The following is a 13,926-nucleotide window of genomic DNA, read 5'->3' as shown; positions in this document are numbered from 1 at the left end:
AACTATTTAGTGAATGAGGTTGTGGAAAATGCGTACTGAAGATGTTCAAGCAGAGATGGAGCAGAGGTTCTCAACACTGGCTGCATGTAGGAAACATCTAGAGACCTTTCAAAAATCCGCATACCAATGACCCACACCAGTTTATTTAAATTGGAAGCTCTGGGAGGGAGACCCGGGCATTTAGACATCAAAACTCCTATGATAACATGCAGGTGAGGCTGGCAACCAGTTGGTTAGATGATCACTGGACAAGGATTTGGAGAATGTAACTCTTGACACTTAAGGCACTTTTCATTTATGAAATTCTGTGAGATGATTGCTGGAATTATGCTTAATATTGGCTAATTTCCTCAAAAATATCCCCCATACATTTATACACGTTGGCTTGTTTCGTTTTGTACGCTGGGAACTTAGTTGGCCAGCTAGTAACCAAATGGTGAGTCATTCCAGGAAACTAATGTTCTTGAAAGAGCACTCACCACAAATGCCCATGTATTTGTTTAAAATAAATTAAAAAAAAAAATAGTAGCAAAGGGAGGAAGAGGAGGAGTGGGTTTTAGATGCTTTGTGCATTCATGTAGTGATATTAGAGAAAGAAGTTTCTAAACACTTCCTGGTTCTTTTGAAATGCCAGATCTGTAATCTTCCAACTTGTTCTTGTCTTTTTCTTCTTTGTGGTGATGATGATGCTTGGCAGTGGATTTTCTTTCTTTTATAATATCTGTGTCTACTGTGAAAGAGAGGCTGTGCCACATGTTGATTTTAGAAGTTTTCAAATTATCAGGACTTGGAATAAGTTCTACATGGAATAAGAAAGTCCAGTTTAGGACATTAGTATCTGTGGGAGGACTAAACTACTCTAGTTTGTACTTTTCCATTAAGAGTGCTTTCTAGGAAAAGAAATAAGTTTTGAAGGTCAACATAAAAACAGGAAAAAAGGGGAAGGAACTTCTTTCAAAATGATCATCTAAGCTTTAGGAGAAAAATACCCTAGAGTCTTGCAATCTCAAAACTAATATTCAAACTCTCAATCTCTTTGCTTAAAAAAGTTTAATAAGCTGTAAAATAAATACACTTCCATTAAATATTAAATAAATTATTTACAACTTGAAAAAATACTTTTTATCTCCATGCATCTTTATGTACAGAAATAAGACTTAGCATAAAAAGCAACAATTGAACTTTTAAAACCATTAGAACAAAAAGGTTCTGTTTTCTTATGATCCACCGAAAAGAGGAACCAACTCATCACTCATGGTTCTGACCTGGCAGTGACTCCAATCCGATACCCTGGTCAAAAGGAAAACAGAAATATTAGAGATGAAGCTCAGTTTCTTACAGCTTTAAGAAAACATAAAAAAAAAAATCAGGAATCAGAATTTCTGTCAATTTAGAATGTCTTCTGAAAAATGCTAAAAGCTTTTCAGAGACAAACTACCACTTCGACCTGAGTCTCTCTTTCACACCTTCTTTGGTTTTACTTAGGTGGAGCACTGCCTATGCTGAAATCTGTTTGGTCCAATTCCACTTAATAAGAAACAACAACACTCATGGGAAGTAGTTTTCCTAACCAAATCTATGCAGTGGACATAATTAAAAAGAAAGATTAAATGGCTCAGTGTATTCGTGATATACAGTTAATTTAGGATAATTAGTACCAAGGGCATAATAATAGTAGCTACCAGCTAATGGCAGCCACTATGTGCCAACGCAGCATATTCCTTTTCCAAAAATCATCTCAGATCTACTTTGAGAAATCTCAGTTGCACTAAATAACTAAAAATCTACCTTTCTTCACGTTGGTGGTCTTAGCTTCAGCACATTAAGCCAATACTATAATAAATGTTAATGCAATAAGTACTGAGCCCAACATTGCATCAGTAATTACCATTTCAGGAGTTATTGAGCTAATTCTGTAATAGGCTCAGGATGTAATACTTGCACTTAACCAATGCTAAATGGAGTGTTTCTCCAAGCATCTGTGGTGTCCTATAAAAAGGGAAATACTGGATTTAGTAGATTTAGGGTTTGGCTTAGGAATGTGCATATTTAACCAGCATCTCAAGTAATTCTTAAACCCACTGAAGGCAGAGAACCAATGACTTAAGGACGGGACATCTTTCCTGAATGTCTAAGGAAATGGAGTTCCTTCTTCTGACCAACTTTAAATGTGTCCTTGATCTCTTTGTCTACTTTTCCTCTGGAAGTTTGCTTCATTAGTTGTCCACTTTAGTTATTAATAAAATATTCCTCTCCATAGCTCCTTACCTTTCCCTACAATATGCTCAGCTCTGCTTCTTTACAAAAAAAAAAAAAAAATTAAAAATAAGAACTACAATATATCCCTTAGCCAAACTATCTCTCAAATTTGTACCCCCTTCTCCCTTCCTACTTCCTTGCTTTTTTTTTTTTTAGAGGTGGGGGGGCAGAGAGAGAATCTTAAGCAGGATCCACACCCAGTGTGGAGCCCAACGCGGGGCTCAATCTCACAACCCTGAGATCATGACCTGAGTGGAAATCAAGAGTCAGACGCTTAACTGACTGAGTCACCCAGGTACCCCACTACTTCCTTTCTTTAAAAGAATGTTCGACCTGCTATCTCTACTTCCTCACATTTATAGTCACGCGCCCTAACCTGGCTCTCCACCACATGAGCTCAACCTTCATTCCAACCATCTCTCCTCAACACCCATTTGAACTAGGCCATTTGTCACAAGTTTCTAAAGTGACCCAGTCCATCTTACAGTATGAAAAGGAAGATTAATACTTGTCCCAAGATCAATTGCTTGCCCCAATCTCATCAGTCCTTGGAGGCTCACTTCCAATGCCACCCTATATACGACATCCTTTGCTGCTCCCTACACAGGACTTCCTCCCCTTCACTGGAAATGCCTCATATTCCTTTCATATGACACACATTTTACTCGCCCTGGCATTCTGGTTCCTTATACTATTTTCTATCTTCTAAATGCTAACTTCTTTGAGAAGAGGAGCTGTGTCTGCCTCATCTTTACATCCCTTGTAATAGTCCTTTCTCACTATTGAACTCCATCTCACGCTCAAAGAATAAGACTTCAATGTAGCCAATGTTCATAGTGTATCCATAATTGAGAACACTTACTTTCTTCACTTGAGATAACAGATGCTATGTTTTTCAAAATTATAAGATACCATCTACAGTTATCTTTTAAAACTCAAACCTGTATGAGACGCCTGGGTGGCTTATTCTGTTAAGCATCTGCCTTCGGCTCCAGTCATGATCCCCAGGGGCCTGGGATGGAGCACCGCATCGGGCTCCCAGCTCAGCTGGGAGTCTGCTTCTCCCTCTCCCTCTGCCCCTCCCCCTGCTTGTGCTCTCTCTCTCTCTGAAATAAACAAATAAAATCCTTACAAAAGAAACTCAAACCTGTAATGTTATCTTCAGTTACGCTATGGCATGTGCATTTCCATTTTCTTGTCGAAGTTTCTTTCGTTCTTCAGCTTCTCCTTCATATTCCCTGAAGTATCGTTTTCGAAGCCTTCAGACAAGATATTCTATGGTCATCAAAGTTCTATTCATCTCTATATTGATTGGGGTTTTCATGAGTACAGGGAATTCCTTTTTGTGAGGCCTTATAGGCCATTACACTGTATTCTATACCAAGCCAAAACTTAAACCCAGCTATAAAATATTACCACCATTCTTTTTAAGGGGATGTTCATGGTGACTTTATATAAACATATTCCCAGAGTACTGAGATTTAAATAGACACCCCTTGAGACACAAACTTTCAGAAGGCATGGAATACATTCATATGTGTTTTTGTTTTTCTTTTTTTTTTAGTTGACACACAATGTTACATTAGTTTCAGGTGTACAATAATATAGTGATTCCATAAATCTATACATTATGCTACACTCACCACAAGTGTAGCTACCATCTGTTACCATACAAAATTATTACAATACCATTACTATATGCCCTATGCTGTGCCTTTTAATCCCATGACTTATTCATTCCATAACTGGAAGCCTGTATCTCCCACTCCCCTTCCCCCATTTTGCCCATTTTCCTACCCCCTCCCCTCTGACAACCATCATTTTGTCCTGTGTATTTATGGGTCTTTTTCTGCTTTTTGTTTGTTTGTTTATTCATTTGTTTTGTCTTTCAGATTCCACATGTAAGTGAAACCATACAGTATATGTCTTTCTTTGTCTGACTAATTTCCCTTAGCGTAATACCCTCTAGGTCCATTCATGTTGCAAATGGCAAGACCTCATTCTTTCTTTTTTTCCTCAACACTTAGCACAGGTGCCATGTACAGTTGGAGGAAGAAGATGGTATAGTTTTACCACAGAAGGACTTTACACTTGTACCAACTAATTTAAGTGATCAGAATTTTTTCACACAAGCTTACAAAACAAGTTGGGTTTTCTTTATTTCTATATATAATAAGTACTTTCTTTTAGTTTTATTCATTGTTACTTTCTAGTAAAACTCAGTCATTTAAAAATGTCTTGGTGTTATACAAGAAATTCTATTTTTAACAGGTCTTTAACCCGTCTACCAAACATTACTCCTAAAATCATAAGAACTTTGTCATGATGTTTGGGGAAAAAAATTCAATTATGAAAAAACAGCAAAATGTGGCTTGGGCTACTGTTTGCTCTATGTGTCAAACACAGGAATATGGTAGAAAAGGAGAAAAGTCACTGCTTAGTTTTAAGAGTGCCAACATGACAAAAAGTTTTTCCATGCTTTTCTGAAGGATTATTAAATATTTCACCCTGAATGATCCCAAGTTTGAATAATTATTTCAAAACATCTTCCTTAACTGGCTATTTTTTTCCTTCTATCCTTCTATGTCGAGCAATCATGATTTGTCTGAGGGTATTTTTCCTAAACATATTTGCATATCTGGCTTGAGGTATTAACAGATCAACATAATTTCCAGGGTGTGCAAAACAAATTTAAACCACACATCAAACTCTATGTGCATCATAAAACAGTTTTTTTTTTAATGTGTGTCTTTTTATCATTATCTGATCTGCATTTAAAATAATAGTAAACAATGGCAGAAGATAACCCCTTGTTTCCTGAATGGCAGGAGTGGTAGATCATGCACACAATCCAGTTGTTAAAGTAATTTACCAAGACCTAAAATTAGAATAATGAGTCTATTGCTTTTCCCAAGCTCTAGTAGCACATGAGTCATTACAGAGCCATTCACACCCTCCCCCAACTTCCTTAATTCACTGACTTCAGTTTGACAGACAATGCCATTTTGACATATTCACCAGTGCCTACTACCAGGAACAGTCTACTTCTAACATTCATTGGTCATGAAATGAAGTGTGGTGATCTGTTATTGTGAACACAGGGCAGATATTGCAGGAGCAGAACAGTAATAGAATTGTCCCTGCTTCCTACGCCATGCCATATGGAGGAAAATTTTTTTTTTTTTTTTAGTAACTGAGTTCCCATATTACCTTTGACAATTACAAAACAGGCATAAGCTCTATGTAAATCAGTACCATGCAATGACATCTAACTTAGAATTTTGCATTTTACTAGAAGCAGAGGATAGATCTTTTCTTGGCTCCTGGTTTGAAGTTCTTTGTGATGTTTTTTAGTGCCAAAGCAGAGTCTCTGACAACCTACTATGAACCAGGCCTTAATTAGCTTCTGGGAGGCCTCCTTAAGCTTAAAGATATTCAGAGTCTATACCAACACTCTGGGATTTGCGGGTAGCCGTGAGTAGAGATATAACATGAAACAAAACCATCGATTTTTAAGTTCAAAAAATGTCTAGGGTGTTTGAAAAACGGCCTTGCATATTAAATTTTGATGGTGGCCAAAGTAATACAAATTTTGAGCAAATTCTGTGATCTTTGTCCATGAAGTGTAAAGATATAACCAAAGGTCACATGCCACTGACAGAATAATTCATCTAAAAGATGATCTAGGACATTGGGATAGAAATACTGAAAAACCAAATCAACCTGGCATTACTGTAGTCGGAAAGTGGAAGTTAAGCCATACTCACTGGACTGTAATAACAACAGCAATCGCTGTGAAGCTCACTGCAGACACGAAGGCAGCTATGGCAGCTAAAGCAATTTTTGATAAATCACTGTCAACCACGCTGTGAGTCTTCATGGACTTTTCCCCACACCGTTCACCAAAGTAATCCTGATGACATCTGTAAACAACCCACATTCAAAAATTATAATAATAACTGAAAACATTCCATATATTTTAGGTTTACTTTCCAGGTCATCAATAGGCATTTCGTTGTAATACTCAAAAAAAAAAAAAATCATGCCATCTATTTGTATTTCAAAATCATGAGACAGGATGCATTCAAGCCAAAGATCTATTAGTATAAGAACAAGTTGAGATGAGTTCGGGTGTGATATTCCAAGAAGACACACCTTTTCATTCTTTGTGCTCCTTTTCATGACCGACTGATGAGTTCAGTGACTTGTTATGCAGCTAATACATTCCACTATCATTTAATGTGCTAGTGGCTTGTGGGGGGATGAAGGATTATGTGTAGAGTACCTTTAGGTCCTTTTTATTTATACCAAGGGTCAGCAAACTATAGCCCATGGGTCAATTCTAGGCATTTGCTAGGTTTTTTGCAGTGTGCAAGCCAAGGATGGTTTTTACATTTTTAAATGGTTACATTTTAATTGGTTCTGTAAGTACATACATAATTTTGACCAAAGAAGCCTAAATTATTTTCCAGCTGGTCCTTTAAGAAAAAGGTTACAAACCCTTGGTTTATACATGGGAAAAATAAATGGCTTTCTGCATCTAGGAGTTTCAAACATGGTGTTTTAAATACAGATTTCTATATAATTTAGGAAAACTTACTTGCATGTTACGGCTTCCAGGCGCTCTATATATTTGCATTCTCCATGAATACAGAAATTTTGGAATTCTGCATCACATGGATTTTTCTTCTTTCTGTTTCTTCTATTTTTTCCACTTTTGCCTCCTTTTTTCTTTCTTTTGGGTTTGTCTGAAGTCTTTTCACTTTCTGTTCTGTTTTTCATGGGTTTAACTACCTGTTCAACTAAAAAAAAAAAGATTTATTGACAACAGTCTCTCTTCATCTTGAATATCATTTTGGAGACATGAGAGAAAGAAGTCCTAGTAGTGAGAGCTCATGGGGACAATGACCATATTTTTCTCATTATTTAACACAATTCATATGTAATAATTGGTTAAAGAGAATATCTGTATGGTGTGGCACTTAACCATCCGAGCCTCCTTGTTATTTTATTAGCTTAGAAACGTATTTTGAATTTAATTGTACCAGTATTATTATTATTGATAATAGTATTTACTTGTCTAAAAAAATCCATGAAATATCTTACACATTTCTTGAATTTCTTATTCATGCCAAGTTCTTGGTAATGAGCATTAATTTGATTAAACCCAGGTCACAGTTGAATGTACTGTGATCCAGCTGATATGGAGGACGACACTGGAGTTGAATGAAGACAAGTAACATGTCCAAGGACACGTGGCTAGAAAATGACAGTGCTGGGGTGCCAAAGCCTGTCATTCCCCCACTATCCTATGTTTTCTCTTGGATAAGTCAATACTACTGATGAAACTGGGACTTTAGTATATTTGTTGATTTTATTTACTCATCTCGGTCTTGTGCTCAGTACCATAATTGGGCATTACTGTGTATTACTTGAGAGTGGGAAAAAACTGAGAATTACACATTAGAATGAATCAATTTTCTCCAACTCCCAGATGACAATGGGTTATAATTAATTCCATGGGGCTCATTTCTGTGGTCAATCTGTTTGAAAAATAGGAATCCAGAAATATTTGTACTTGATGCTTCAGAGACTCACTCATCTTAACTCTAGAACTACAGAAACGTTGGTTCAGTGTCATAGCTATGCGGGATATAGTATGCCCACATGCTAAATAAAGGAAGGAGTTTTCATGTTGGAGCTGTGCATTTTGTTATACTAATACCTGAGCAGGCTTCTCTAAGCAAGTATTTAGCAAACAGAGCCCAGTACAAAGAGGAAAATACCACAATGTCATAATACCATTAGTCGTAACTAGAAACACAGAGAAGGGTATCAAAGATAGAACCCTGTGAATAAGGAAGCAACAAATAAATATTATGAGTATTTTAGCAGGTTATTATAACATTAATAATAGTCAAAGTGGAGCAATGTTTAACCAGTTATACAATTTTTATATTGAAACTTTGATGATAAATAAGTACCACAAGTTAGAATGAGTCCTCTAATAGAAACATTTTAAATGAATATTACTGCACATTATCAGATATATTACAAATTGTAGACAGAGACAAATCGTCACTATGCTGAAGCACTGCAACACACATAGACCCCGTGGGCGCCACAGCCTTTCCAAGGAGTTCAACTTTCACTATTTCACAATGCGCTAGTGCTAGTCAGTTTCACCGCTAACAACTTATTTGGCCTTTTGAAATGTTAACAACTTGAAACCTCTTTGAAAGAGCAGTTTCTAATCTTCTCTCCAAAAATAAGAAGTATAAATGGACCTCTTCCCTACCTTACATAAAAGCACAAGTTACTAAGAAGTAAAACGGAGGGCTCCCTGAAGCTTTTCCCACCTGCCGCTTAACCCAGTCACTGTCCCTGTGGTATCACCTGCTGTCCCTTCACCAGGTCTGTGAGCCAGACAGGTCTGCGAGCCAGACAGGAGAGGAGTCAGAAAAACTAAGGTCAGGAGAGAAGGGGCATTAAGTCCTGCCTCCGAAGTGAATGTTCGTAGGATAGTTAGAGCCGATTTACTGATGACCTCATCTGCCCTGAAACTCCAAAGTAATATGAGGGTAATGAACAATACTTACCTCTTACTTTGGTACTTCTCATTTTAAACAAATTTAAGCTTTTTTTTTTTTTTTAAGGATCAGATAACAGCAAGAGAGAACAAAACTATGGGTCACTATTATTTAACTAACACATGGGATTGGGGGTTAAATCATGATTTTAGCTATTTGAAATCCGTGCATATTTGTCCTTTTTTAATATTTCCAGAAGGTTGTATTATTATTGTTGCTGCTGCAGCTGTCGTTGTTGTTGTTTTAGAATCTCCAGTTTCTCAACACCTGGTACTTAAAGGCTAAAGTCCAACTGCTCCCTCCCCATTACTTTCTGTTTCCTTATTTGTATTAAAATGCAGGTATCTGGGGAAGAATGGTGGTGGGGAATGGATACAAGAGCTGAGGACTGGCTGATGTCTATGCCTGTCTCTCATCAAGGCGGTCATGTGGTCCCGTGGGAAAGAGCATAGGACGTGGAATCAAACACTGGAGTTCTCATGCTGGCTCAACTGCTTGCTGGCTGTGGAACCCGGGGCAAAACGACCTTGCGCTTCAGTTATCACATCTGTAAAATACCCACGGGGTATGCAACAGACAGACACACAAGAAAACCACTCCAAGATCCAGGGAATGGCTTTGCTCATGCAAACACACATCTTATAGGCTATGTTTTTGCCTTCTCCTCCACTCACCTCGGACTGAATCATCTACGATATAGCCAGATATTTGTGGTTCGTTATCATACTCTTCTGCATAGTCATAGTCGATCCCCGAGGACAGTTCCCTACTAGAAGGCATTTCACTCACGGGGGAAATCTCACTTCCTGAGGACATCCCACTTCTTGGGGTAACCTCCAATCCATCAGCGCCGTGGTCCCCAGAAAATGGTTCCCCTTTCCCAGAGTAGGTGTCATTGACACCCAATCCAGCAGCATAATGGGCTGTGGGAGAAAGAACACCGGAAGAAAAGAAAAGGTAAAGCAGAGTGCCTTTCTCACCAGTCAGCTGTGTTCAGGAGAAATGTTTATCTTCTGATATCAAAGCAGTTATTGCACATGTGCTATTGTTTGGGATTGAGTCACTTATGAAAGCATCTTCACATTTTGCCAACAAGCAAACTCAGCTGTTCCAATTTACAGAGCTTCTTTCATCCAGGTTTTCTTTTCCACAGATGGTCTACACTCCTTTTCACATCAAATAACACTGCCAGATCGGCACATTAATCTAATTACTTAACAGGTAATTTATATTGTCTGTATATTCCCATCACTTCACATACCAGAGGCATTTGTGTTTGCTAGAATGTCCCATTTGGAGGGACAGGGCCTGGATATAAATATCAGACTTTCCTAACACGTGTTCACATTTTGAAAAAGATTACATATGTGAATGTAAAACAGTATAAATGATATTCAATAATAATGACTCTTATGGTCACTATTTCATTATCCTTGTTCCTACATAGGGACGAAACCGGGGACCGGGTGAGATTTGGGGCCTAAAGTTTCCAGCCCCTGCTTTATCTTGTAGGTCTCGCTAAAACAGCATCGGGGTGGTGCCTTCGCTTCTCCCTGGAACGTCGTGAGGCCCTCTAGGAAGGTCAAGATAAAATCACTAGACAGAGGAGACGGAGACTTTAGGCAAGACGCATTGCTCTGGGTCCAGGACTTAACTGCCCTAAAATCTGCGGAAGTCCCTTCACCTCCCTGGACTCGGTTTCTTTATCTGTAAAAGGAAGGATTTGGATCCCAGGATCTCTGAGGTCTCCTGCAGCTGGACTAGAGTAAAACTTTCGGAGATCTCCGGCACCCTCCTCCTGGCCTGGAACGTCGGAGACACATGCCCGCTTTTCTCCTCCTCCCCGGTAGTAAGCTTAGGGAGGGAGCTACGTGGACGCCTCCCTCGGGAAGGCCTCTGCCCGGCGCGGGAGAAGCGTCGGCAGGCGGCTCCGGGCCAGGACGTCCTCACCTGAGCCGAGGAGCAGGAGCGACAGCACCACGGGCGCCGGCGGCAGCAGCGGGGCTCTCATTGGTCCCTCGGCGCGGCGGCGTCGCGGTCTCTGCGGCAACTTGGCCGGGAGTTGCAGCTGGAAAAGGAGGTGATGGAGGAGAGAGGGGACAAAGGGCAGTGTGCGGCGGTGCTCGCTGCCCGGCCAGGCTCGGGCGCTCGAGGAGCGCCTAGAGCTCGCCTCGGGATCTCTCCGTTCCAACTCGGGCGCAGGCCCAAGGTGTGCGAACATTCCGGAGGCGCGGCGCGCACCTGCCGCTTTATAGGCCGGGCGGGGACCCAGGCAATGCCCGTGACGTCACGATCGCCGCTGTGGGTGGAGGCGGGCGGCCGCCCCGGGAGAGGTTACTACCCCAAAACCACACGCGGATGGCAGGCGCCCCACCTCCCCGGAGCGTGGAGAGCCACTGGGAGGAAATGGGAATTAAATCCTAGCTGCAAGCTGAAAACACACCCGCTCCGTATTCGAAAGTGGGAGTACAGTTCGAAAGGTAGTACCTGACAGTCAAAAGTCCCACTTTTTCGAACTATCTGAAACACGTCCGTGTGTACTCTCCTTGATCCGAACACTACCAGTTACAGAGGTTAATTAGAAAAGTTTCATATTAAGATGTAAAAAGTACTTTAAGACCAAGAGCGACTTAACAATGAATGAGAGCCCGACGTCTTTAACAAGGATAATGAAGTTCGTTACATGACAAGAGAGAGCGCCTCCTAATGAGGAGCTGCTTTATTTATGATGGGGTCTTATCTCAACCAAGAGGGCTTTCCTACCCACTCCTGGAAAGTGGCCAGAATTTCAAAGCATCTCCCCTCCCATTTATTTGTGTTCCAGCGTCCTCATCAAAATCCGGATTTACTGACCATGTATTGTTGCTAAACTATACGCAAAAATAATACCTGCACCATCTCACTCAGTAATCTTGCTGGTTAAGTATCATTTCCCCTATATTACAAGGACTTGACACAGCTGGTCATGGCAGAAGCCAGATGGATTTAAATTCAAGTTCATCTGACTCTAAAACCTCTCCCCATTCTGATAAAGGAATTTAGCCTAACCTGATCTCTGAAAAGAGAGCTTCTGGGTAGAACAATACTTGATCCTAAGGAATAACCTCTCCTGGGCAGTTTTGGCATTTAAATGAAGGTGGTGCCCAACCCTGTGCAACTCAAATCCCAAGATAAAATGGCTAGCTTTGAGGGCCCAGTTAGAATCTGGTAGAGGAATTCATCCAGACCAAGAAGATAAAATGAAGAGGGAGGGAGCTGCTCAATTCCCCTCACTCTGATGTAGACACAACTCCAGAACTGGATTTTTCTTGACTTGAAGAGAAAAAAAGCATTGTTCTCTTTCTCTAAATGGTTCCTTGTCCTGAAGATACATATCTCTTCCTGGATACTTCCAGTAAAACAGCTTTTTTAGGAATGTGGATCACAGTGAATCTATCCTAATTCTGGGAAACTTTTTAAAAACTACTTACTTTTTAATGGCATATCGAGGTGAGTAGGCTAAATAATACCATACATTTAGTAGGATGAAATAAACAGTCATGACTCATGCCTTCTCTCCTATTCAACATTTGTGGAGAGTATATTTGTGGGATCCACTTGTTTTATTTTTTATGCAGGGGTGGGGGCAGTAAGGAGAAAGTAAATGATGACCGATCCCTGCTCTCCAGGAGCTCCGTGTGGCGTCGGTCAGATACATAGAAAAGTAATTCCATTATATCAGATGATAAGGAGGATTCAGAGTGCCATGGAAAATAAGGATGCAGTGTAATTTTGCTCCCCCCCTTAATGCCCTTTCCAGCAGAAAGTTTAAATGGAAAGAATACCCCCTGACAAAGTATGGCCAAGAATGGAAAATAAGACTAGGGAGATGGCAGTGCCCATCCCAGGGTGAAGCAGAGACCTGCATCAACTTTTTTGCTGGATGAGAAGATTGTGATTCAGACAGATTCAGAGCCTTGCCCGCATGCAGATTTCAAAAGATGGTGGAGATTTTGTTTAGAGTCCAGGCTATTGCACGGTTCTCTTCTCAGGCTTCCCTTTTTTCTAGTCCTTCCCTTTCCCTTATTCTTTCCTGTTCATTGAGATGAAAGTAAGTCGGGCACATGTTATCAGAAATGGTTCACTTTGTGTGAAGTGAAAGTGAGCTCTTGACACCGGAAATGGCTTAGTCTTTTTCCAGTTGGAAATGGAGAGGGTGACAATTTATGTTGGTGTGGGATGTAACATAGCATTATAGTATGAGCTTTCAATTCAAACCAGTTGGGTTTTCATATACAAATTCTACCACATAATCACTTAATATTTGAAAGACTCAGGTTCCTCATCTGAAAATAGAATTAGATACCTACCTGCTGTTAAGCAGATCAAATGAAATAAGATACATAAACAAGTAACACAAAACCTAGTGTACATGAAGTGCTCAATAAATGGTAACTTGTATTATTAACCTTAGCATTATGATAGTTACATTGTATTAATCACATCGAAGAACCAAGTGACTCTTATAAACGGAGCTACTCAGAGCAAGTGAAATAATCTTCAATATTTTCAAGCCCATGAACTTTATACCTCCTTCACATTAACACTGACCATTTTGAACATTTTATGGTTCCTCATAGGGTACCATGGGACATCATCATAATTACATCACAATGCAGCACCCCTTGATGACTCACAGCATTCTGGAATATATGCATGAGAAGGAAATCAATTCCCTGTCATGTAGGATACTTTTACATTCTGCATGCTAAGCTGAGACAAGGAAGAAGAGTTTCAAGAAATTCAAGTAGAGAAGCTATTCTTTATCTTGAAAAATTGGTAGTTCCCACACCTACTAATAGGTTATAGGACAGCTAGGCACTCACTTTGAAGCCTCGTATCTGGATCCTGATAATATTTTATATGTATAGTGGAAACAAACTCACTTTGACCCTGCTAAAAGGTGTGCTATAGAGCCGAAGAATAATTATGTGTTTGTTTGTATAATTGATCTTGAGTTTTCATAGAGAGGGCCAGGTCTGAGTAAGTATTACATCATGGTCATTTTAATGCTCAGTCAGTTAAATATCTGCCTTCT

At 39.8% G+C, this 13,926-nt stretch overlaps 1 protein-coding gene across 2 annotated transcripts; it reads right to left on the bottom strand.

The window, feature by feature from the left end:
* Positions 1-1,040: 1,040 nt before the first annotated feature.
* AREG (amphiregulin) lies at positions 1,041-13,406 on the bottom strand. Of its 2 annotated transcripts, XM_027600247.2 has the most exons (7): positions 13,318-13,406; positions 10,800-10,917; positions 9,524-9,772; positions 6,860-7,061; positions 6,027-6,182; positions 3,407-3,518; positions 1,041-1,290 (listed from the first exon to the last, which is right to left on the bottom strand). In XM_027600247.2, the coding sequence occupies exons 2-6, from the start codon at positions 10,858-10,860 to the stop codon at positions 3,425-3,427; spliced, it is 762 nt and encodes a 253-aa protein (XP_027456048.2). In that variant the 5' UTR covers positions 10,861-10,917; positions 13,318-13,406; the 3' UTR covers positions 1,041-1,290; positions 3,407-3,424. The 2 variants fall into 2 exon arrangements, with proteins under 2 accessions (XP_027456048.2, XP_027456047.2); XM_027600246.2 differs by lacking the exon at positions 13,318-13,406 and having other exon boundaries at positions 10,800-11,053.
* Positions 13,407-13,926: the final 520 nt, after the last annotated feature.

The sequence above is a fragment of the Zalophus californianus genome, chromosome 2 (genome assembly GCF_009762305.2).
Source record: "Zalophus californianus isolate mZalCal1 chromosome 2, mZalCal1.pri.v2, whole genome shotgun sequence".
Classification (NCBI taxonomy): domain Eukaryota; kingdom Metazoa; phylum Chordata; class Mammalia; order Carnivora; family Otariidae; genus Zalophus; species Zalophus californianus.
Note: the sequence above shows the minus strand (reverse complement) of the source record. Positions and strands in the feature narration are given on the sequence as shown.